Genomic DNA, 27,053 nt, shown 5'->3' with positions numbered 1-27,053 from the left:
GACGCCACCACTTGCTGGTGGAGAGCTACAAATTTTGACCTATACTCGGCACTCAGTGTATTGAGCAGTGAGGGATCTTTTTCGTGCCAGCACCTACTGCGACACGGGAACTCGGTTTATACGGTCTCATCCTAAGGACCGGTCTCCACGTCCCGCAGTGGGATTCGAACCCGCGACGTAAGGATCAACTCCTTACTCCGCGACTCTAGAGCGAACGCTCTAACCACTGCACCACGCGGGCGACTATATTTTCTGGTAAAATACTTTCACATGCAATTTAAACCTGATACATTCATCCCTACAAAAGTTAGAGATTCTTATTTTTTATCTTAAGTTGAAGGGGGATAACTCCGTAAAAAATCATCGGACCACGACCAAATTCGAAATTGACTTCCTATGACGTATCAATATGTCAAATTTGAGTTGTATGTGTGCAACTGTTGCCAAGATAATGAACGGAAAGGCAATGATGACGGAATGACGTAACAGGGTAACATTAAATGCCCATTTTATGGCGGGAGCATAAAAATTCATTACGGATATTATTCTTTCTGCAATGGTTGCAATCATTAATTCCCGTATTAACAAACAAAGCTTTTTTTTCTTGCCAAGGAGCCTTTAATTCAGAAATATGGAGGCAACATTGCAGAAAGTATATACATGATTGGAAAATGGTATTAATATATTCAACCCCTTTTTTAATTGAAATAACAGTACAATATAATTTTGAAACATAGTTTTATGTGTAACTCTTAAACTGTACTTTATCGACGAAGTAAATAGTCTAAAATAAAAAATATTAAAAATTTGCCTAAAATCTTTAACGACTTATTATTACAATAGTTCATTATGTGTCAGAAGACTATGATACTCAGAAATTGAAAATAGTCCTTACTGGGAAAACAAAGGGATAACAAAGTATAACACAATTTGTTTTTACTAGATATAAAATCTATTCTCATACATAATTAGTATTGAGAATTATTTTAAGAACTTGTTGATTTAAACCGATACAGTACTCTTTGATTAAGAGTTATTTCGTACACAATATGAATTCTCAGTTTTGCAACGAGTTTTCAACACTTGGTAGACTTAAGTTACGTAACAAAAACCGTCGCAACTTTACAGTATTGGGGGGGGGGGGGCAAAAGAAATGTTACATATGACATACTGCTAGACGCAGGATTGTTTTGAATAATTTAACAGTTTTCTTTTTTTAACTGACCCGAGATGCTCAAAGATGCTGTTTGTAGCTGCGTGATGGCAAATCTTTCCCAATATTGAACCTAAACTGCATGGTGAAACAGATCAAAATCAATTATATAGAGTAGATTAAAGTTTGTTCAAGTCATTACATGATGGGACCATAATAAACGGTCAAAATTAATATAGCAGCATTATATCAAAAACAAGTCTATAAACCGTGTTGAGAACAGCAAAACTGCAAATTGTCACTTTGATACTGATATAGAAGCATCCCCAACTAATGCAAAATAAAATGTTAAAAACACGGAATCAAAGTACAGAACACAATAGGTGTAAATATAAAATAATAAACGGGGGGGGGGGGGGGGGTCAAAAATCTCCTTAGGAACAAGAAAGCTTTGAACGGTAAATTGGAGGCATGAATAAATTGGTAAATGAAATTTAGATTCTAAAGTTTAGTGGATGCCCTATCCTTGGCAGCAAGTCGGGTCACGCATGATGTCCAATACTAAGCCATTAGAAAAAAAAATGTAAAAGTATCTTCCATCATGTCTTAAAAAAATCTTATTGATATCACAAAAATTTGAGTAAAAATATAGAATTCCTTAAGAATAACAGAAGTGATTATTTATAAACTGATCTAAAAGTTAATACTGAGTACTTTTAAATATTGCGTACAATTACCAAAATTGTTAGTAGACATTATAAAATATGTCTTTATATATGGATGGACTTGTCGCAGAATGATTCGCATGTGGATCTCATGTCAGAAAAATAGGGTTACACTGATATGATGTTAATATGTTCTTGTTAGATTCCAGCTTGCCATAGCATATGGTGTAAATAAACGACATTGCGCAAATTAAATCAACAGCTTAATCGGACAACCTCTCCGGAGAGGTTTTGTAGTATCGCGACTGTTAGGCACATGTCATCCCCGTGAGATGTTGAAATATGATTACTGGACGTACAACGTATGCAGTCGTTTTGTGTCGCAATTGATTTCTTTTTCGCTTTAAGTATGACACATTAATTACAGAAAAGACGTTTATGCCCGCTCGAAAAATTCTCGATTAAATACCGTTAAAAGACATCATGCAAGCAAGCAAATGTAAAGATTACAAAGGACTCAAACTTAATGTTTAAAGCTTTGGGATAAACACGATCCTTATAGATCGTAGATTATAATTAGATTCATAATTAAATCATGGAAATATTATTAAATTGTTATTTTCAGAAATCCAGCTTTCAACTAAGCTTGGGTGATTTAGTTAACAGACGTTATGGTCCAAGATAATCGTCAAAGAGGTGTTTAAAATGGAAACGCTATCAAAATAAAATCATCTTAACTGTACATGCATCTAGTTATATTAGAACAGAAGCTTTTAAAGCATAAAATCATTGCCTAGGATTTTCATACAAGTGACAACAAATCAAAGGGTTTAAAAGTGCAAAACATTGCCAATATCAATGCTCGGAATTTTCAGCTTTTGTTACATGTCAACAGTATGATAAATAATGCTATGAACAAAAAAAAAATACTCAGTAAACAAGCAAATTCAGGAAATTTGTGTCCCCAGCTTAAGGGAAAAAAAAGGAGCAAGGAAAACCTGAAAAAAGCAGGTGGAGAAAGAAGAAAGATCGACCATGACCTTCCAACTCTTAAGGCTAAAGTCGAGAAAGATCTTTCTTGAGTTAAAGAAATACATGACCTTAAGTTTCATAAGAAAAGCCTACAGATGTATGAATTTCTGACCTGGACCTTTGACCTCAAAATCAATAGGGGCGTCTTTAGGTCACTGGAAGCTATAATATAAATTTTCATTGCAAAAGCTCAAAGAGAACTAGAGATATAATCTGGAGACCATTTCTAGCAATATTTGAATTTCTAAACTTGAACTTTTGAACTCAATAAATTGGGTTCTTCTTTAGCCCATAGGGTGTAAGATATAAAATTTCAATGCAATATCTCAAAGGCTTCTACATGTATATCGTCTGGAAACAATTGTGTAACAGATTGACAGACAGACGGACGGACCCAAATTGATACCTCCAACTTTAAGTGAAAGAGGGGGACAAACATTCAAAATTCGAAAACTGCATTTCTATTCCAAGTTTATATGACTTATCGAAGCAACGATAGAAATCAAAGCTTTCATAGAACCGGATGCTAAATGAAGCTTTTATGTTAATGCTCTACTTTGATCCTGTGATAGATCAGTGTTCATTAAACATATTAATACATGACTAATTCCAACAATCCTTTGTTGATCATAAAGTTATAGAGCAGAAGAAAAAAATAATGCTAAACTTCCGGATTTTTTTTTAAACATTCAATTTTTGTTCGAGTTTATGCATTTAAGTGAATTCGCTGTTCATCACAGCAGAAACTAAAGATAGGAGTAATTATTCTATTCCATTGATATGTAACATATCGTCAAAATACACGTATTATATCCAACTTCCTTTAGATAGCAAAGTCTTGGCATTTGAAGATATGTGTATATATATATATACATGTATATAAGATCGTGGTAAACTGCCAACAAACTTAGACCAATAACGAGATTCAGATTGATACAATCGAATACTGCTTCTCTACTCCAGGTTTAATGGGTGTACTTATATAATTCATAGAAGCAACGATAGAAATCAAAGATTTCACAGAACTGGATTCTAAGTAAAGCTTTTATGTTAATTAATGCTTTACCATGCCTATAATTTTATTGCGTTTAATATGCACTGAAGATGGACTCCAAGACAAAGGTTTAAATAATTTATTCCGTTTAGGTGTTATACCTTATCCATTAGGAAGGTAAACCATAAAGTTAGATTTCTTGATAGGGAAACATTAATCAGATAATTTTAAAAAAGAAGTGTTATATTCCCTTTTACACTCTGTATTTTTTCTTTCATGAAATACCGTATTGCAGAGAAAACAGCCCCAATTTTGTAGGTTTTAGAACAAGTACAAAAAGGCAAGCACTTTGTTTGCACATTACAAAGATGATAATTTTTCATTCATTAACGAATTTAGAAAACAGTAATGTTAATTCAAGAAAATGGTGTATAATGAACTTCTTTTTTTTAATACAGGGAATAAAATATGGGTATTTTTATTAATCTAATTTTACTTTTTTTAAAGAAAACTAATAGTAAGCTACCGATCCAACTTACTGACGTCATTGATTCAATAAAAACATCCTGCGTTTTTTTTTTTTTTTTTTTTTTTTTTTTTTTCATATTTTGTCGGACTATCGAAGTTTAAAATCCCCGGAGTCATTGAGAGTCGTTTAAGAAAATACATGTATTAAGCTAAAGATTATTTTAATGTTGGTTTGTTTTCAAAAGCGACTTGTTTGACTTTGATAAGAATTTTTAAAGCCTTGACAACTTTAATGAACTTAATATTGAAACAAAGGACTTGATGAGATAAAGTTTCGTTTTGATTGAATCGCAAGAATAACATCATTTCTGATGTCATACACTGCCATTAAATGTATAAAAATGAGACAAATGGACAAAACAATTTTACATATCTGAATTACGTTTATGGGAGCTAAAATTGACTCATTGTATACAGTTTTTTTTATGAATATTCTGGTCTGAAACAGACAATTTAGACAAATTTTTGAATAAAAAACAGAATGATGTAATGTTTTCATGGACAAAATATACTTAGTTCTATTAAGATGTTCTATATCAATATAAAAGGATGTAAAACCATGCATAACATTCTCGTTTATAAAAAACAACAAGAACTTCAGTATTAAAATGCAATGAAGATGGACATTTAGTCGCTTTGAATGAATGGAGCCAATTTTAAACTCCCATTGAAAGTTACACAAAAATCAAAACTTAATTGGTTCCGAATTTTACATACATGTAATTCCAACAAATTTATTTTTTGTTTATACTTAGGATAAAAGAATCTCCGTCATGCAGTTTTTCTAACAATGACATTAAATCAATTGCATCTATTTGTTGAATTTTATTTGGTAAGAGCTTTGGAATGATACTGAAGAGTGGTTTTGTAAAATCTAATAGTGCTGGAATCATTCAAGCTGTCCTATAGCTAATAGGTCGGTGTACATAAGTTTTTAGAAGATTCGGGGGTATATAGTTTTTGCTCTGTCCGTCCGTCTTCTGTCTGTTTGTCTGCAAAATCGGGTTAGTGCTAGGGCTTTCATACTTCACATATGTAATCCTTGTGACAAGAGCTTCCTTTGGATACCGACAACTTTCACCCTTTGAGTTTGACCTACTTTTGGAAAACTTTAACCTTGGCCATAACTTTTAAATGATTCTCGCTAGGGCTATCATACTTCACATATGTAATCCTTGTGACAAGACCTTCCTTTGGATACCAACAATTGTATTCCATTGGCCTTGACCTTGGAGTTTAACCTACTTTTGAAAAACTTTAATCTTGGCCATAACTTTTGAACGATTTGTGCTACGGCTTTCATATTTCACATGTATATTTCTTGTGAGAAGGCCTTTCCTTGGGCACCATTAATTTTGACCTTGATGTTTGACTTACTTTTGAAAAACTATAACCATTTCCATATCTATTCAATGGTTGCTGCTGGGGCTTTCATATTTCACGGGTATATTTCTCGAGACGAGACCTTACTTTGGGTAGCAACATATTTAATTTGCATTTGAGAAAGTTCAACCTTTGCTATAAGTTGTCATACGGGGGGCATCAGTGTTTCACAAACACATCTTGTTTAATTTTTTTTTTTCCATTTTTTTTTAATTTATTTTGTCAAATTGCATATTAGAAAGAATCCACACACACACACAAGCTTTCTTAATATAGATTCTATTTTTAAATGACAATTATTATTGTTAAGAATTTCTTTCAAAAGTTGGGCTTAGTGAGCTAACTTTGTTGGGAAACTAACCATAATTGTTTTAAGTTTTTTATGCTCCATGTTTACAAGTGTTTCCAATTTGATCATATTAACACTTCCCAAGACTTACTTTTCAAAAATGTTTATTTGTACCGGAAGTGTAAAACGCCACAACGAGTAACGAGGAAAGGATCACTTGTCAAACTAAAATTGCTAGATCTTTCAAGTCTTACTGCCGAAATATGGCTGGAATACTGCCGACTCGGCGTAAAACAATCAATCGGTTTGATGTACTTGGATTTTCATACTTGATCGTAAGCCTTTTACCAATAAATCCCCAATTAATTCATTCACTGGCTTTTTAAATTTTAATAAAATTCAAAGACACGTCTGCTATCTGTATTCCTATACTTTTCGCCAAAAAAAAAAAATCATTCAGAATGCCTGAAAAATTGAATAATTTGAAGTATCAGCAATGTATAAATACGAATTCAGTAATATAAAACATGTATTCCAGAATTTTTCCTAATTCTGATCAAATTGCTTTATCTTGCATCTTTGAAATGAATGCCAGCCGAGGGAAGTGTTAGTAATTATTCCAGATTTAAAAAAAATACCACTCGGTCACAAAATGTACATATTTTCAAGTTACGCTTGGTTTCAAGTCATTGTGAATAATGCCTGAAGCTTGGCAAGAAGCATTAATTACCAGTGTCTGATAGGCTTCCTACGAAACTACTGTTTCTTATATTAGCTGTACATTCATCAATTGCTGCCTTTATATATGATCTAGATTTTGATGTAGCAAAACTTAAAGCATACTGCGGGACCTAAATAATCTGAAGTGTGATTCATTAACACATCTTTCCTTTGTTCTCGTCACTATTTCAAAATATCTTTTGAATAGCTTGTAAACTTTATTTTCATTTTATCTTATTTTTGTAAATTTTCTTGTGTTCTCGTCACTATTTCTAACATTTCTTTTGAATGTCTTATTTCTATAAATGTGATCATTTCCATTCTATCTTCTTATTTTATAACATATATAATTTCTTTCTTTGTTAGTCAAGTGCATTTTCCACTAGGAGATCAACTTGGTGGTTGTATCATTCAAATTCCTGTTTTTTTTTTGTTGTTTTTTTTTATTTTACAACCTATGATTTAGAGTTTTGAAATACCGAGCTTTAAATTAAAATATGGAGCACACCAATTCATCTTTTAGCAACCTGCAAAATCTCGTTTACTTTAACATATGTCTAGAAATCTGTTTAGAAACATTACATTGTACAATAACGTAAGTGTGGGAAATTTTCAACGAAAACTTACTCGGTTGTTATTTATCACCTGCATACGATGTTTTTATCTCCCTGTTGATTTGATACACAGGTGCATATTCTGTGAACGATCAATTTCTTAACCGAGATAGGCTACTGCCAAATACGTTGATGTTACAAGGTTATCAACAATCTGGTTTAAATATTTCGCAAGTTTTATAGTCGATATAATGATCTTTTGCAAATTCAACCTGTCGCTAGGTCGAATGTTGACTGACGTTTCTAATAAAAAAAAAATGTTAGGCCATTATTTCCATACTGATGCGACTACAGATTTATTCATTCATCCAATCAAGACAAAGGCTCGGTCGGATCGACAGAATGCTTACCCCTCCATGGCATCTGACGTTTTCGGGGGTCCGTAATTGCTTTGCTCTCAATTTATATTGTTTATTTGGACTTTTGAACACTATTCATCTTCATTTCAAACAACAAAACTATTTAGAAAACAAGACAGGAGAGATTTCTGCACAGTCTTTAAATACATACACAAATTTTGTAGGAACTAGGACTTCTGGTCCAAATATGACATTGATTCTTGTTGATTTTAGTTTTCGTACTGTTTTTAAACTAGATGACACACTGATATTTACTATTTCGATCATCCGGGGGTTTATCTTTATCAGAGAAAACATTTTCCTGGAGTCATTAATACCTTCCTGTTAATATTGATAAGTTGTTGCAGATGTATCTTATTTCATTTCTTTCGTTCATTTTCGGTCTCGTTACCTTGATATCGGTTAAAAGTAAACATTTTTTTATCCTTTTTATTACATTACTTCTGCATGTTAACTTTTCGCCCCTTGAAGTTACGCGTTGAACTGTATAAAATATTCTGCTAGAGGAGTTGTTTGTCATAAATCATCCATTTTTGTTAAATTCTTATAAAATAAAAAAATGAAGATATTCCCGTATGGTAACTTAGCAAAATAAATAAATCATTTGGAACCAAATAATCGGTCATTTCAAAGAAAACACTACCCTTTTACAACACAAGATCGACATGCAGACTTGCAACATCATAAAACTTTCTTCTACAATAAAACATCAAGCAGCAAAGAATTCATCAACCAGCTTATATTTTTAAATCCAGTTAAACCAAGTGTCATTGACCACCTAGACTGTGTCTTCCTTTTTCGTCAAAACAATAACCACCACCAAACTCACTTTTGCTGTAATAAATTTCTCAGTCAGCTTTTATTATTTTTCAGAGTATCATTTTTCATGTGGAGCGTCATCCCAAATTCACGTGGTTTGAGCAGTGCGTGACGTTCAACTTTTTCCCGACAGAGCAACACGAACTAGCGTACAACTTATTCAACGTAATCACTGTGTACCTGTTACCACTGGTCATCATCACAACTTCATATTCTCTCATTCTATACAAAGTGTCTAAAACAGCCAGACGAGACGAAGGTTAGTTCTTCATACTCCTTGTGTTAGATCTGCAAGGTTCTTTCTTTATCCAAAAGACTCGATTTTAGGATGGCGTTTACAGGGTATACACTTTCGTATACAGTGTAATGTGTTCATCAAAAACTGCTTATGAAAGTTGTGCTTAAAAATTTAAGTATAATTACAAATTAAAGGGATGGCACTCGCCATCTTGGATTGGCGGGGGAGGTCGATTCACACTAAATTTTTATCAATATCTACAATCTGTTTGATTGTATGTTGTTTTACGGGACGTTATTCATGTTCGAGAATTTTTTCACTCATAGAGACGTTACTATATACCGTTTAAGGGCATCAAATTTAGACCTATACTCGCCACTAAGGGCCATTGAGCAGTGAGGGTTCTTTATGGTGCTGACGCCTAGAGTATAAAAGGGCCTCGGTTTTTTAGGTCTCATCCAAAGGACCCGCAACTCTCACTTCAAAGTGCGGAGCGCCTGGCGAAGGAACAGTTGCTACCTATTTTTTATCCACTTAGGTCAGTCGCGGCCGTGATTCGAACACACGACCTTCCGATCACGGAGCGAGCGCTCTATCGACTGAGCTACCGTGACGGCTATCTACCATCTGAGGCCCAGATCTAGTTCCTAAAAATGACTTCTTATCGCCTGTCGATTGCAAATGCCGTTTTAAACGCACAGTGAACCACAACATGGTAGAGAGTGGTAATAACCGTAAGCCAAGGTCATCTGACTGTAATAAAATTATTCAAAAGTGCAAATCAATCCTGTCCTGGCAATTACTTTGTAAGAAGTGTGTTATGATTCTGTGCTAAGATGCATTGATAGGGACATAACATTGTAATGTTGGAATTGTGAAACGTAGGGAATTAGTAGAGACCTTCTGCAAAGGTCACAGGTTCGTTGTGTCCAAGCCTTTGTCTCAGTCTTTTACTGGATTAATAATAAAATAAATCTTGACCTCAGATGTGGTTATATCTGTAACTAAATTGTATGTCACAATGTTTTACCTAGCTCCATATGAGTGAAAATTGCGAGAGAGGGACGTTAAAAAACAATAAACAAACAAACAGTCCGTGGACCGGAAGTCAAAGGGTTAATAAACTGCGCTAGTTTCGAGAAAATTCGACCCCATCATCTGAAAAAAAAAACGGGCAATTAAAAATGCCAAAGAATATTTCTTTCGCTCAGATCTCGAGATTGATAAACCTAATGCATCGTAGAAATCAAGCTGCAATTGTTTCGCATGGCGGTCTTGTACGCTGTAAATGAATGGTGGGGAGGGAGATGTTTTGACAGATATGTGTCACTTTCTAAAATTAAAAGAAAATCATTCAACATATTTATCAAATCTCTGATGTTTTTAAATCGAGATTTACCTTACTGTATTCATTTTTGAAAATCATAATTAAGATAAAAAAAAAATCAAAAATACATGTATGTAGTTTACTGCTTGTTGCGTTTCTTTTGCATTTCAGTATATATTGAAATACATTACACATTTGAAAATATTATTTATTTACAGACTGTGTCATGCAAAATACTTTCTTGATAATAATTAGCACGAGGCCCTCTATAGAAATTTATGGTCTCCTTGTCCATGGTTCAGACCCCGAGGTGGGCGTAAGTTGGTCATCTGAAAATTAATTTTGTCTTTCATTACTCATTTGGCCGTAATAGTAGCTCAGTAGGACCCAGGAGACATGAATTTTACAATTTTGGTGAAGGGTCATCCATTTACTGTAACAGTTAACAAATAACCAGTTTGCTAACTAGAAGATTCTCGAAGATTTAATAAATTTTTAAAAGATATATATCTAACTAAACAAGCCCTTTTCTAGGACCTCAGCCATGGGCCCAGTCACAATGAATTTTACAATTGTGGTAGAGACCTAAGTGTTAGTTATAGATTTCAAAAACGTAATATGACTGTTCAATATTTGATCAATCAAGCCACACCCTAGGGAGGGGTTATTAATTTCAGAACTTAATTTGGTAAAATGTTTGGTATCCATCATAATCATGCAAACACTTTGCCTGCTAAATGTTTAGGTGTAAGAAGATTTTATATGATGTATTTTCAATATATGACCAACTAATTAGTTCCATCCAGGAACCTGAACCCAGAGACCATGAATTTCACAATTTTGATGGAGGGCTCATTGCTTATTACAATAGTTTTGTTTGTTTGCTGACCTGGAATAAAAATCCTTTTTTTAAGATTGTGCTAATTTTGATGGTTTTGTCATATATATCAAGCCCCAGGAACGTAGAGACCATAAATTTTGTTCTCCTTCACCCATTGATGCTATATACCACAATTGGCTGGAATTGGCGCAGTCGCTCTAGAAAAAAAGCTGGAATTGTTAAAATGTCAAGCATGGCTGAAGGACACAGCAATTTGACATCTAATTGACTCGGGTGACCCAAAAATGTAAAATTGATGCCTCCCGGCAGGGTAAGGCTTAGATGCTCATATTCCTGAACTTCTATGAGACAAGCTGCATTAATACACTGTATCATATTTTAAATTGATTATATAGCCCTAACCAAACTGTTCAATTTTGTCAGTCCAGATGAGATCCATTGCCCGAGAAACTCATGACTCGGGGGACGGTCTAGATATCGCCCTTTGATAAAATGTTTTATTTGATATGAAGTAAACACAGAATAAATTTAACTTCCATAACGACAGCATACTCTTGAAAACAGTGTAAATAATTTTAATTGTAGGGGGAGGAATATAAACTTGTAAACTTGCTTACACATGTGGAGAGGAAATTCGAAAGAATGAGAATGGTGGAGAGCAAAGGAAATATATTGTATTTTCAGAATTTTAACAACCCTTATAACAACAACAACTCAACAACTAAATATTTACATTGGTTTAGCAAGCACACCATATTACATGTACAAATTCAAGCCTCGTAAAAACTATCAAAAGGTATTGTTTAATTGGTCAATCGTTTCCCCTAAATATTTTTAATCTGCTTTGTACAGCTACAAGTATTTGTGTGTAGAGTCATGCAAGGGTGATTTTTTCTAAATTTAGCAATCAAGTGATTGACCATTTGACTACATGTACTGTTTTCATCTTACGATGTTCTAATTCTTTGATTCAGGGAAGAACATGCACGAGATCGATAAATAGCAAAACGTTGCTCTGTAATTGGCTTTGAAAAAATTAATTATACGGGTTAAGTATGTTTTTCAAAATAAACAAGAGGATGTTTATCTTTGTATTTTAGAGTCCGTAACCTTGGAACTTACCAACTTATAAATGATACCATTTATCAAGAAAGCAAATGTGCAAGCCATGTTGTTGAACGAAGTAAGAATTCACAGCAACAAAATTGCCCCTCCCCCCAATATAATAAAATAATTCCAATCTTAATTTTATTTGATGATTTTGATTGGACGAGAATAAATTCAAGAAAAAGCTTGCACATCGATAAATCTCTCAACCAGAACTACCTTCTTGGCCTAGCTATTATCGTAAATTTTTTTTACACAAATCGTTACTTCTAGTCTGTTTTAGCTAAACGATTTCAGAAACTTTAAATTAAATAAAAACAAAATTTATGACAAACAGGACTGATCGACAGACAGGGATGTTATGTCTATGTAACTGTCAGATCACGAGTGTGAATTTTTATTTAAAATCTCTCATAGGATATTATTGTCGTTCCTAATGCTAAGCAAATCATCTCACTTCTCGGTAGGTGATAGAAAAGAGAGACGTACCTCAGACTCTTGCCTTATTAACATCAAATTCATATTTCTACATTCTATATTCTGTCCCGAGCAAATCAAGGGTGTCGTCGGTATGCTACTTTCATTTTAGAGCGTTTGTCATTATGTCAACATGGCATGGTCAAGGACGAATTCTTCTGAAGTCTTCTTGTATTTACGATATTCGTTGACTTAAACAATATTCGGAGAGTTTTTCTAAGTTTGTTTTATTGAATGTTTTGACAATTTAGATTAAACTTTATCGATGTTCATCTCGATTACGTTTCATTTCCACATCGCAACATAAAGTATTCCTACGCTGTATATAGAGATAACGGATTGTATGGAGGCTTCAAAGTGAAATAATTTTAAAACTTCGTAATTGGAATTATAAGAATTAAATGTTCTTTTTGAAAATTTCATCGATTTGTAAACTCTTGACATTTTACTCCTAAACTTAACATAAAAGTGCTTCGCACTTTTATTTAGTTTGTGAGTAAAACGTCAAGAGTTTACACATCGATAAATTTTTCAAAAAGAACGTTTAATCGTATAATGAAATAACATATTTATTGCTTACATCTACTGTGCGTATATCTTTGATGGGGTATAACTTTATTTTGGCGAGTTGATTTCCTCATAAAATTACATTAGGAAGTCCTTAATTAAACATTGATCAGATGAAGGAAGGATGCTCGAACGTTATTTCGCGAAATAAGTTGCATGGAAGTTCTAACAGGATTTCAAAAGAAAACTCCCAGTTATTTTTTTCAAGTCGAGACGTCAACATGAGAATAAACTCAAATACAAATGATATTATTTCCAGAAAAACTACATTTTGAATTTTTATTCAAGAATTTTAGTGTAAGCTTCAGGAGTGCATGATAGAAAAATGCTGGTAAATAAATAGTTATGCAACAAATGTACAAGGACTTAATTTAGTTTATTAATATCTCTTTATCATTTCCCTAAATAATTCAAAGACTACTAACTGTAATATTATTCCGCCTGTCCTTACATGTATTTTGACGGTAATCAAAAGGGGGGGGGGGGAGTATCAATTAGTATGGCGTTAACATTTTACGTTCTCATTCTCATATATTGTTGTGAAATACATACATTTCCTTTCGTTTCCTGAAATTTCAGACATGAATTCAATTTTTAACAGATCATACTTAATTTCATAATCATATACTTTTGGCTCGTCCAATACGTTTTTGTTGGGGATACATGGTAACTTGTCTTTGGTTTTTTAACTATCAAGATTTTACATTTGATACAAAAATTCATCTAAATACCTTTAAATGAAAATTTAAATGCCTTTCTGCCATGCAACAGATATGTCAAACATTCAGTAACAATTACAGGTATTTATTATAGCGTTTTAAGTCGAAACAACTGCGATCAATCCATCTTTTTGTGTCTGGAAATGCTTTAAGACTGGTAAACAGTCTACAGATATTTCCTGAAGCTTGCTTTCGCAGTAAAACTTTGAGTATCAGAGGCTTGTGATACATAAAAGTAGATATTTAAATTTTCTCAAGGTCGTGTGTAAATAAACAACTATTGTATTTCTTAACGTTTTCCCCTGTATTTTACTTTAGGTTTCGCATTTTGACATTTTTAAAAGAGTTGTTTGAAGTTTATGTATTGCCAACATACTATTTGATGCTACATACATTTTTGATTATATACTATTCATCGATGTTAGTAGATGTATTTTGTTTGTAAGAATTTTTAACTATTAGTTTGCTTTTTTTAGAAAATTGTTTTGTTATTTTGTATCAACAGTTTTTTTTTTTCACGAAGCGATTGATTTTACAGAATATTTTTTTCTTTAACGCCATTATCATTTCCCCATAGTGATTAATCCTAATTTACATCATTACAATGGAATTACACTCGCCCTGTAAATTCCATCCATATTTTCATCACCCACTGCTGATGAGGCGCTAATATACTTTGCAGTGTCATATACCACATTTAAGAAGTCATCAACTATAATTATAGGCCACATAGGGGCATCTCTCCTATTTGTATGATGGTCAGTCAACTTGCAAAAACCCATTCAAGCAAAATGTTAATCGTAGATTCTAATTTCAGTCAGGTCACAGGCCTAAGTATTGAGACAGGAAAATGCTGTTCCTTTTTCTATTTTTGGCACTGGAAGGTCAAGATATAGGCTGGGCACTTGATATAATGTTAGTATTTAACATTGGATAGTATTTAGGTATATGTCAAATAGTACTGCAAACATGAAATATTAGCATTATAAGGTTTGACGATACGTTTATCGAATAACTGATCTTTTTACAAACATTAATCCTTGTACAATTATACAATGCTTACAAGAAACTGATTTTTGCAACAAGATTTGATGTATATATTTTTATTAGTATTTTTTTGTAATTTTCAATTTAACCGTTTTCATTTATTTTTAAATTTCAAGTCCGTCGGATGGGACGTTAAATAGCTCCCTTTGTCAAGGATAGAAGCCCCCTTGGCACGCTAAAGATCGTTTCTCTGGTTTTCGAAAAAGAGTAGGCTCATTGGGGGCCGCCAGAGAAACCCCAAAATTTCAAAACCGTTCCTACAATATTTAAATTCATACCGCCGAAGTACGGCTGAAATATTGCCGACTCGGCGTAAAACAATAATAATCAATCAATCGTTATATACCAGAAATATTGATAATTATTATTAGCTTCTGATATCTAAACTATTTTCACAATGTCTAAAACATAAATAAAAAAAATATTGTATCAGCAACAATATGATTATATAGTAAATACCATCCTCTGAAATTTGCACAAGTGCCTGGTAATGTACCACAATCTTTTGTGAGAAAACTTGTTAAAGTAGCAATATTTCAATCACGAATTCTTGGGGGAAATATTGTATCGGTTGTCCTTAATGGATGGGTAAATTTAATTGCAATAATTACACCTCGTCAATGCATACGCATAAGAAACAGTAATACCATTACACTATTTGTATTTAGTGAGTAATAAAAGCATGCGCAAAAATATTTGCTCAAAATAAAGCAGATTGTTCGCATATTTTTCTCATTAATAATCTTGCATGTACGATAAAAATTCTAGAAATTAAATACTGAATTAAGGGTTTAATTTCGTCCTAAAAATAGGAAATCCGATCATTTACATATATTAGTTTAGAATGATTAATTGTACAACGGTCCGGGTATCAACCGAAATAGCATTTTAATTATCAAGAGTAAATAATTACCTACAGTTATATATGTATCAACCTTGTATTAAAGTGTGCATGTTAGCAGTTTTGCTATGTAATTATAATGTTTCTGAGTTTGTTCTGTGCTGGTATATTTAAAACTGAACGATGAAATACATGTACTGAATGAGCTGAATTTATTTTTGTCTCGAATATCGATGTGTTGAGTATAGAGAATTGTCAAAGTGAGTTGGCTGTTTCGACTGTTATATACATGTATATGTATATATTCGATTTCCGCCATCTTCGAAGTATCAAAGTTTTACTGTATTACTGTAATTATACGTTGAACTTTTCAATTGAGCAACGTGTTATTATTGACAAAGTCATGATATAGCCCTCACAATAGGTAGTGATATTAGAATTTGAGTAAATGATCGACAGTTTATAATTCAGACATTTGTATGTTTTCATATTTGCAGAGGAACGACGCGAGTTTGGCCTTTATACACATCGGTCACACACATACCCGCTTTCCAGAAGTGGCCTCATATCATGTACTCGGGCTGGAATCATCGGGAAGGCCCGAATCAGAACATTAAAAATGACACTGGTTATAGGTAAGATGACACTTTAAAGAAAATGAATGGAGTGAGAAAGTTCATAAGTAGTTGCATACTCCTCAAAACTATTTGTCTCCGAAGAAGCGTCAACGATGAGGGGCTTATCAATTTTGTTTATTAAATTTGTTTGAATTTAAAATTCAGTTAAGCTCACCTGAACTGAAAGGTTAGGTGAGCTTTTCTGATCACCCAGTGCCCGGCGTCCGTCAAGCTGTCCGATGTAAACATTCCTTCTCAACAATCACTGGGCCAATTTTAACCAAAGTTGGTACAAAGTACTCTTGTGTAAAAGGAAATTCTATATTGTTCAATTGAAGGGTCAAGTCGTATTATAAGCGGAGATAATTAATATAAGGCAAAAACTTTAGTGGGTCATTAAAAATATTTCTCAAGAACAAGGCCATAAAAGATGAACAGTTTTTTAAGGTTGTGTAGAATCTAAAACATTATCCACAGAGGCACTTTTGCCACAAAAGGGGATAAAAGTTTTACATAAAAATATGTAATTAGGAAAAATCTTTTCAAAAAAATCTCAAAAGCTATTTGACCGGAAAAGATGAAACTTAAGTGAAGGGTTGCTGAGGTAGTGTAGAGTCTAAATTATTTAAATCATGGTAGGGACCACAATAGGGTATCAAAGTTTTGACATTGAAATAGATGTAATTTATTTTTCATTAGTTCTTTTCCAAAGAATCACTGGACAAAACAAGGAACTTGTGTGAAGGCTTAAGTTTGTGTAGATCATAAATTGTACAATTCTTGGCCTGCTGGTAGAATATTACTTGTATAAAGTCAAGTGTATTGTGAAAATATATAATTACATGGTACATAAACTAAGTGTGTGAAAACTTTTGCGTCAACCCTAAGTAAATTTTAGCATTCCCCGGTACACTTATGATAATTACATACCGATACCCATTATTCAGTTAAAGTTTGTTGGTTTTACATTGAAGATCATTAGGTTTTGAATCGGTTATATTTCTTGACCGTCTTTCGATTTATTTAAAGCTCCTTTTTAATTCACTTTAGCCGAATGCTCAAATGAGCTTTTCTGATCAAAGAGTGTCCGGCGTCCGTCTGTTCTCCGTCGTTTTCTTAACCTTCGACTTCTTCTCAAGAACCACTGGATCAATTTCAACCAAACTAGCCATAAAGCATCCTCGGGTGAAGGGAATTTAAGTTTGTTCACAGGAAGTGCCACGCCCTCTTCCAAGGGGAGATAATTAAGAATTCGTGAAAATTTGGTGGCATCTTTTAAAAATCTCCATTTCAAGAACCACTGGACAAGAAAAGATGAAACTTATGTGAAAGCTTCATTACAAGTGAAAGCTACTGAAGATTCAAGTTTGTTCATATTATGACCCCTGGGGTTGGGCGGGGCCATAAGAGGGGGTCGAAGTTTTACATATGTTTTTAAAAATCTTCTCGAGAACAGCAAGCCATGATTAGTCATATTATAATAGAAGTATCTAATGTATATTTAAGTTTGTTCCATTCATGACCCTGGAGGTAGGGCAGGGCCACAACAGGAGGTCATGGTTCCCCAAGGGAGGAAACTATTTCCCGAGGCGGCGAAGTTTACCATAAGAATATATAGGAAATATCGTTAAAAATCTCTTTCTCAAGAGCAGCTCTGCAATTATTCGTCATATTAATATAGAAGTATCCTCAGATAGTGTAGATTCAAGTTTGTTCAAATCATAACCCCCAGGGGTAGGGCGGGGGCCAAAACAGTGGGTCAAAGTTTTACAAAGGAATATATAGGTGTACTGGTTAAGGGGTATTTGAGTAAAACGCATTGAAGACTTCAAGGAATGACCTGACAACCCCTGGAATGGACTAGCCAAACCAAAGGGTATATTAGGCGAAACTTTGGCAAAATCAGACATTCAGAAGCTTACAGAGGACGTTGAATCAGCAATAAAAAAGCTATTGGTAAGAGCAAAATAAAAGTATAAAATGAAATATATGGAGATAACGAACAATATTCAAGCTCAAAAGTCCAAAGTCATAAACACCAGTGGCAAGTATCCAAGGGAATTGATGTAAGTTCTGGGTGTAGTAAATCTGAAGAAGATTCTTCTGCTCAAGAACAGTAAAGCCATGATTAATTATATTATAATAGAAGCATCCTTATGTGGTGTAAATTCAAATTTGTTCAAATTTAGGGTGGATAGGCTGGGGCCTGAATGAGCGATCAGTTTTACATAGGAATACATGGGGAAAATATCTTTAAAATCCTTCTGTTTAAGAACAGCAATGCAATGATTAGTAATATTGATATGGAAGCATCCTGAGGTAGTGTAAATTTAAGCCCCCCCCCCCCCCCCTCGTTCAATACTGATTTCTGCTTCTTCCTAACCAGTGTGCTCAGGTGAGCAATGTGGCCCATGTGGCCTCTTCTTTACAATATTGGTTTATATTTCATTCAAAATACGTTCAACGAAAGTAATTGTTCGCTATCATAATGCATTAAGGCGTTAACACTTTCCTCCGCCCAAAATTTTTTGTAATATTTTACGAAGTTTATAGTTTGCTTTAGTATTCCTGTATTATCATTCGGAAGTGTGGAGATGACTGAAAAATTTGAACAAAACTCTATGATAAAATAATACTGTATAAATACACTTGTATGTTTTTGACAAATGTTTGAACTGGTATTGTTTCATTGGCAAGTCGTTCACAAATACTAAATGCAAAACATCTGAACTGACTGAAATTGTAAATATATGCAAGAGTAAAATACAATATAAAGGACAGACTGAGGGTATAATGGTCAATGCACTGCTTCATCTAAGAGTATGCTTCCAATAAGATTACGTAGTTTGCATCCAATTCTTTGACATTTTTAAAATATGTTTACTTCCCTCAGATACTTGCAGAAAGAATTTTCCGGTTTACATTCAATACATATCTCGAAATACGCTTGAATAGGTTGATCATGTAGAGCATCAAATGACAGTAATCACATCTGTAATGCCCTGTCTATTCTCACGGAAGATAACTACAGAAAGTTTAGAAAGCGAAATCAATAGGTTTGATGGGTAATCAGCGAACAATAATGCCAGGAAATGAGTACATTATTTTTAAAATTATCCATTTTCTGTGCGTACGTTTTATATGATTTTTTCCGCAGCCTGGGCAAAACTTTCAAGAATTTTATCCAACAAAACCTCGTATCTTAAGCATAGCATATTAGTTAATGAATGATATTTTTAAAAAAAATAGAAAGACGAGAACCGAGACTGCATGTTTGAAATCTAATCCTCCTGCTTTCAATTTTTCCTTTTTGAATCGTCTTCTTTAATTTATTCAAGACACGCATGTTTATTAACATGCTGAATCTGTATAAGGAAGTTCCATTATAACACACACACATAATATATATATTTGTAATGGGGGGCGGGATGCGGGCAATCCAGTAAGATACCTTACAAATTACGCCTCCTAAATTATTAGCAGCATCCTGCTAATTCTTTATGACATGAACTAAAGAGCTTTTTCTTCGGAAAATTGCTTTTACTTTGAGATGCAAACATATAAACGCATGTTTTCTATATTTCCAGTATTTTCTTTTTAGAAATTTTTTTTCTTTAATCCGTGCTTCGAAAAAAAAATAAAATCACTTTAATATGTAGTGGTAAGTTAATTCGTTCATAGCTGTTCTGCACATTATGTGCCATACCTTACTTTAAAAATCTAAGGAGTAAACAAGTCAGAAGATTCGCTCCCCAATCAATTTATTAAGAAGGAATACTTCTCTTAATACGACTTTTATCAGTTCATATTTTGGGCTTTGTAGCACCAGTATCAGAAAACTTTTAGATCAGAAACCCCAATGGCAGTTGATTTTCATTGTTTTATTGAGTTATCATTAAAAACCACTAAAATGTCCCCGTTTTGTGATCGTGGGGTCCATAAGTAGATTAATTAGCGCAAAAGCGTCCGATTGTCTAAGCCTGGTTATCGATTATACCCTTTTCTTTACTGGCTGTCTAAAAATCGAGATCGATCACCGATAAGATGAACAAAACATGATTATCAATGTACAATATGGGATATTTCTGACATGTAACTTCGCCTATATAATACTCATCAGTATTTATTTTATTGTGTATTATTCTTAAATTCATCTAATGTGACAAATATCATTAAGCCAAGGGCATGTTAGCGTTATTACATGTAGTTAGGAAGGAAACAAGTTCGAACACTTGATAATTACAGTGTATATTCCTCTTAAAAATAATTTAGATATCACGTATTAATTAGGAAACAAATTCGAATAGTTTGATAATTATATTCCAATTAAAAATACCCGAGTTATTAATATAAATACCTGATTGAGAAAGAAAGATAAGTTTTTTTGTTTGTTTGTTGTTTAACGTCCCTCTTGAATTTTTCACTCAAACGGAGACGCCAGCACCTGCCGGTGGAGGGCTGCAAATGCTCAGCACGCAGGGCCATTGAGTCATGAGGGATCTTTTTCGTGCCAACACCTACTGCGACACGGGACCTCGGTTTATACGGTTTCATCCGAAGGACCGGTATCAACATCCCGCAGTGGATTCGAAACCGCGATGTAAGGATCAACTCCTTACACCGCTACTCTAGGGCAGACGCTTTAACCACTGCGCCACGCGGGCATAAGTTAATATACGATTAAAATACTTGTAACCTAAAGCTGCATTCCTAATCGTTTACTTGATTTAAACATCCTTTTGTTTTAGTTTTAGGAAAGCTTTTTTCTTCAACATTGTAACAACAATGTATATCGCTAACAAAAGGTATAAATACTAACAACTTCGTGCACTGCAAATTAATTGATTTTCTAATTTGTTTCTATCCTATGCTAAAAAAATCGATTTTTCGTCACTACATGTAGATTATTTCTATCTAGCGCATGACTTAGACAGTAATCTTTGTTAAATATTCCAGAAGGAGTGTCTGGCTCGTGTTCTGGGTTAAGATTATTTGCAATTATAGATATCATAAAATATAGGGCAAAGACATCTGTTGTATTTTTAATATTAAATTCCGTTCTATAAATTGTGTTTCCTTGATTAGATCTTGGCAAGTCAGACAGAGAAATCATTAAAAATCGTATCGATAATGTTTTCCTCTCATAAATATCACGTAATTTTAGGGAGATGGTACGGATTGCAAAGAAACATAAAAGGAATATTAAGTGTGTTAATTCTACAATTTTTTGGTATATATTTAACAGGCTTATAGATTTATGACCCGCTGATAACGTATAGTTTTTTAATTTTGTTTTATTACTGTAAAATACCCACGTACGGCAACAGCTGACATATTTCTGAAGTCTTATATACCTGAAGTTTTGTATTGGATTCTTAGAGGAAATTAGAAGTCAATCTTAGAATAAGCTATGTTAAAGGATCTGTATGTTAAAAATGATTTCGAAAATCAGTTCAATGTATTAAGTATGCAATATGCTGATAACGGATGAATTTCATTATAACGGCATTGATTAACTTCAATACATATCTCGATCTCTCAATAGCTTGGAGAAACACACTAAAATTTTAAGACCTTATAAGATTCAATGCACATTTGACTAATGAGCAAATTTTGCATAAAATGCAATGGTTACTCAATTTTATTATTCTCACGAGTCATTTTTATTTTCAGTGACGGTTTTCGTCCTGTGTTGGACTCCATATTTTCTCATGGTGTCCTGGTTTTGGATCGACAAGTGAGTATAAAAAATGTTGTTTAAAAATATATAGTGGTCAACCACAGTTATTTTAAAATAGGAATGAAACAATATGTATAATTGTATATAACGTTTGAAATAAAGAAAAAAATTAAACACCTGGTGCAAGACGACTACTATTCTTTTAATATATATCTCAGCAAAGGATACTTTCGATATGCATACGAATATTCATTAACGACCTAAAACAATAAACCATTCCAACTTTAGACTCGAGAGCAATAGCATCATTTTATACTCAACAATATTTTCAATTTAAAGTCAGAAATGTTCGAAATTACAGACATCACTGTAACTGTTTGCATAATTAGAATAGTGAGATATATATTGACAGCTATGGATGTACAAAGTATAATAGGGAGTAGTTTTCAAGTCAGAATGCACTTGTCTGGTAGGATTTCGTTTCAGAGTTATACAACCTACATCAGACAGATTTAATTGATGAATATTGTTTTTTTCGGTTCTGTTTCTTAGAAAGATGTTGATCTGGCAATATGCAAAATGATGCATGAGAAGTATAGATACAAATTCTTCGTGAAAAGAACGATAGTAAATTCACTTGCCAACCAATATGCCATATTCTTTTTTATTGTATGTGTGTTCCAGAATGATGCACCAAAGTAATAAAACTTGCAAACAAGATATGTTACTTAAGAAATATTTAAAAGAACTTGTGAATTGTTGATAAATATGCCTGTTTTTTGTGGCATTATGTTCATAATTACATGGAAGTGTTTATTTTATTCTCTGCGATATGATTTTGTTAGTTTGAATATATAGGCAGTGATATCACAAAATGTTTCCGATTCATGTCTTCTTTTTTTTTTTCTTTAAAGGATTTTATTGATTGTTGAATTTTTCTCTTCCCTCCTCTCTTGCTCATCCATGCCAACAAATATTCATCTAGTAATTGAAGAAAATGAAGACTGACATTGTAAATGTAGAAAAAAAAGCTTTCTATTTTTTCGTTCTGATTTGATTTTTTTTTTTGGTTGCTTCTTACAGAGAATCAGCTAAAAATATTGATACCAAAGTTCAAAGAGGCCTTTTCATCTTTGCCGTGTCCAGTGCGTGTCTTGATCCCATTGTTTATGGTAAGTAGAAAAGATATTCATTTTCTTTGACAGTGCACGAAACTGTGACATGATTAAACTAAAAGTATGGCAAGTAAATGACTTTCAGTAATTACAAGACAATAAAACGCAAATCGGACAAAGTAACTAGGAAAGAATAAAATCAAAGACTAAGTAAAAAGAAAACAATCATTATAGTTCAGTTGTTCTCTGGGATCGATATATACTTCGTCAGAATCAGTTTTACCATAGGTTATGATGTCTTTTTAAGCGGTTTTCCATCAAAATTGCTTTAAAAGTCAGTGTCAAACTGCATGTGTCTAAAACCTACAGGCTAAAATTTCATTCAATATGCATGATTTGTGAAACCTTCTTTGAAATTTAAAGTTTATGAGGTAGAAGCCTACCTCCATTAACTAGACTTTGAAGGCAAGAAATGAAATAGAAACGGGCACTTTAATAACATGTTAAAGATTAACTGAACAAATTCCTATTACTATAAATGATATTTAACTTATCATTAAATATTGATAGTGGCAAGTATCAAATAAGATTTATAGCAATGTCCACCTCACTCAGATGGCTTTATCTAAATTAAGAAAACAATTCTGTAGATATGCAAAAACTGTTTTTAATCAAGAACGTAAAATTAATAAATATGCAAGTCTTTGGGAATCTCAAACAGAATCTCTTAGAAGTGTTGCTTCTTGCTGCTTTTCCAATTTAAATCAAACATTAGCAGTTAGTATGGCTTTATTTTTCATGTAACGTAAGATGTATGATGTAGTGAGAAAATAACTTTTCAGAGCTAATGTTTCTATTTGTAAAGCCTGACTTTACATAATAATTATCTTAATATCCAATCTTATCTATCAGAGGTCATTAAATAAATCAAATCGACTGCTTGGCTTTATCTGTTATATAGCAGAACACGATCTTATTACTGGTCGATAGAGTCCTTTGTTTCGATGTCTGTATGAAACAATCATTCAAAGTACTACTTTCTTATTAGAAATACTTGGTACACAAGTTGTTTACACCAAATATGCATAATTCTGAATACAGAGCTTGGATTTCAGCGACATGGACACAATTTCTTTTACAATCTTTTTCATATTTGGCCTGATATCAATAAAACTTTGTACAGAAAGTAGATGGCATCACGAACATATTTTTCTATAGCAAATTTAATTTTGGTTAATGGAGCCATAAATGTAAACTCAAATTGAATTTGTGAAATTCGTTCAAAATGCTTCTCTCTTTGCAATTTTTTTCCCATTTTCTTTCGAATAACCAAACTACATGATGATTATCGACCTCTCTTTTTAAATTTTGCTAAAAAAATTCAATATAACCACTAAAAAGCCGAGTACAAAATCAATCAACATCACCTTATATCGGTGGACGATATTCTGATTGATTAATGGAGTGCCTGGTATTTCAGTCATACTTTTGACTGTATTGTCACTTGAAATAGAAATCATTTCAAAATGTGTGCATTTTTATTAGAATTTCTGTGTAAAACTTAGTAGTGATATACACAACAATATTCTGTTTACCTACTTCTGTTTTGATTTGCTGTGAGCTATAAATTGTAATAAAACACAAATATTTCTAAGTACAAAAAAAATCTGTGAAAATGTTGCTCCTTATTATATGATTTTAGGGAAAAAACTTTGCCAATCTTCAGAGAAAAATATAAACGTTGAGTTCAAAGCAGACAAGTTACAGTCTCATACATGTACGAGACTTCTGGTTCCAAGCAATGACTGAAAACAACTTGTCAATATCTTTGTAAAATTGAGTGAGTTGATATAATTGAACTCGAAGATGGTTTGTTTTACAGGTATGTTTACAACTGCATTCCGGAAAGAGGCTCGGAGATGGATTGGGTGGTTTAAAGACCGATTAAACCGAATGGGTTTATACACTTTGACCCCAAATACAGCAAGCGAGCAGGAAAATTTCAAATAGCCGAATATTCACAAGGAGCCTTCGACCATTGAATTGTTTTATTTACATAACGTTGATGAAGAGAAAGAATGACATATCAGAACGTATTGGAGGAAGATATATTTTACCATATTTTGTTTATTAAGCATGTTATTCGTACAAGGCAATATCATTTACAAGGCCGAAAAATTATGCGGAACAAACTTTTGAACAATGTTATTGTAAGCCTTGAATTTGGCCACAATTGAAATAATTATTTTCATCCCATTTCAGAATTTTTTTCATCATCTGCTAAAAGAATTGTTTTTAATCATTGCGAAGGAATCGTTTCCTTCTTCCCCTTTTTCTTTTAAAGTGATATCAATCTATTAAAACACAAATAGTTGGTAATAGAATAATGCCGTCCCTTCGACGTATTTTAATTTCATTTGCTTACATAAATATAAATTAATTAGAAATACGTCATTTCGATGTTTTAGCTGTATCAAGACTTTTCTTTTTGAAGTGTAATGATTATCGGCACATCATCACACGTTTATTTGTTGGAATTGTTGATGAGTTGTATAGGACTGTCATTATTGTATTGTCGGCACGCGATTAAACACATTTGAGAAGACCAAAATACATATTCTGATTGAGAGATAATGAACAGCTTTTCTCGATAAACTTAATGTCGAGAGCGTAATAGAGCATTAAAAGGACGTGTCCTTTCGACACGCAATTTGATAAGAAACAGAATTATCTTAACGCTCAGTTACATATCGACTAGATTTCTAATAAAATTGGACCCTCGTTTCATTTCCGCTAATGTATTGTATGACAGTGGTATCAGAAATAAAAAGAAAATGTTTATTTTTGGAAAATAAGTTTGGTGTTTTGAGACATCAATGGAATACTTACTTAAGTGAAATTCCCATCACCATCCTTCCTTTATTTTATTGTATCATTAGAATTTAACTGTATGCACGGAAATGCACATGTAAAAAATATTTCTTAATGAGCAAAGTATTAGAATGAAATTCAAAAAAAGATGTTTTAAAGAAAGTTCATTATAAGACATTCTGGCAATTCTAAATTTGATTTTACATGTGCATAATGATTAATAGATAGGTTGCAATAACTAAATTGGAAAGACTTGTATGTATACTGTACATAATCACATACAAAAACTTACGTGGAAATCAGCATTCAGTTAATTACATGTAAATATGTGTTCAATTTTAATGCACAAACACCTAACTGTTTTATCACAGTAGAGAATTATTTGAATTAACGATATAACATTCCATCATTTTATACAATGTATTTCTGTTGAATGACATTTGATGATAAATCTCGTCATCAGTCTTAAATGTCTTGCTTTCTTATTAAGCTAAGAGCTGGAAATGAACATGTATTTGTTTTTTACATTGCTTTATGAAAGGCCTTCGACAAGAGCTCAACGACCAGACAATATCTTTGGCCTACTTGAATGAATGTGATTTCGCTAATGACTGTCTCATATTGCAGCTTTATCATGGACAAATTCGTAGATTCCGCTCAAAGTAAGATCTACTGGATCTTTTGATATATATCGCTAGAAATTAAAACCTTGTACAGAGAATTCCTAAATGGCTATCGGATTAATTTTTTAGACTGGTGAAGAGTAACATAGCGATAAGCGACAGGATTTCTATATTTTGCTTGAATCAGTCCGTGGGAAAATGACAGGAAGGAAATACAAATACTAGTATATGATCAGATACAGGACAAATCGACCATGTGTCTGTAAAGACATTAAGTATTTACTGTAATGTGACAAAAATGTAATAGAGCGAGAGAAAGATAATAAGGGTTTACATTGTAGGAATTAGTTTTAGAAATAAAGAAAGGTGAACATTTTAAAAGAAATATGTTCAGATTTCTGGCTTGGTGTAAAAGGCGGAGGATGAG

The 27,053-nt window shown here is 33.0% G+C and overlaps 1 protein-coding gene across 1 annotated transcript in view; it reads left to right on the top strand.

Moving 5' to 3' along the window:
- LOC133183649 (adipokinetic hormone/corazonin-related peptide receptor variant I-like) overlaps positions 1–26,473 on the top strand; it is a 34,453-nt gene extending 7,980 nt beyond the window's left edge. The window contains exons 2-6 of the mRNA XM_061318583.1: positions 8,611–8,815; positions 16,218–16,355; positions 22,011–22,074; positions 23,101–23,189; positions 25,015–26,473. Of these exons, the coding sequence (XP_061174567.1) occupies positions 8,611–8,815; positions 16,218–16,355; positions 22,011–22,074; positions 23,101–23,189; positions 25,015–25,142 (624 nt within the window). The 3' untranslated portion in view covers positions 25,143–26,473. The remainder of the gene's footprint in view (positions 1–8,610; positions 8,816–16,217; positions 16,356–22,010; positions 22,075–23,100; positions 23,190–25,014) is intronic.
- The last annotated feature ends 580 nt before the right edge of the window (positions 26,474–27,053 follow it).

This window comes from Saccostrea echinata, unplaced genomic scaffold, assembly GCF_033153115.1.
Source record: "Saccostrea echinata isolate AGI-Se365-2 ecotype Australia unplaced genomic scaffold, CSIRO_AGI_Sech_v1 ptg000009l, whole genome shotgun sequence".
NCBI lineage: Eukaryota > Metazoa > Mollusca > Bivalvia > Ostreida > Ostreidae > Saccostrea > Saccostrea echinata.
This window is presented reverse-complemented; position numbering and strand designations above follow the sequence as displayed.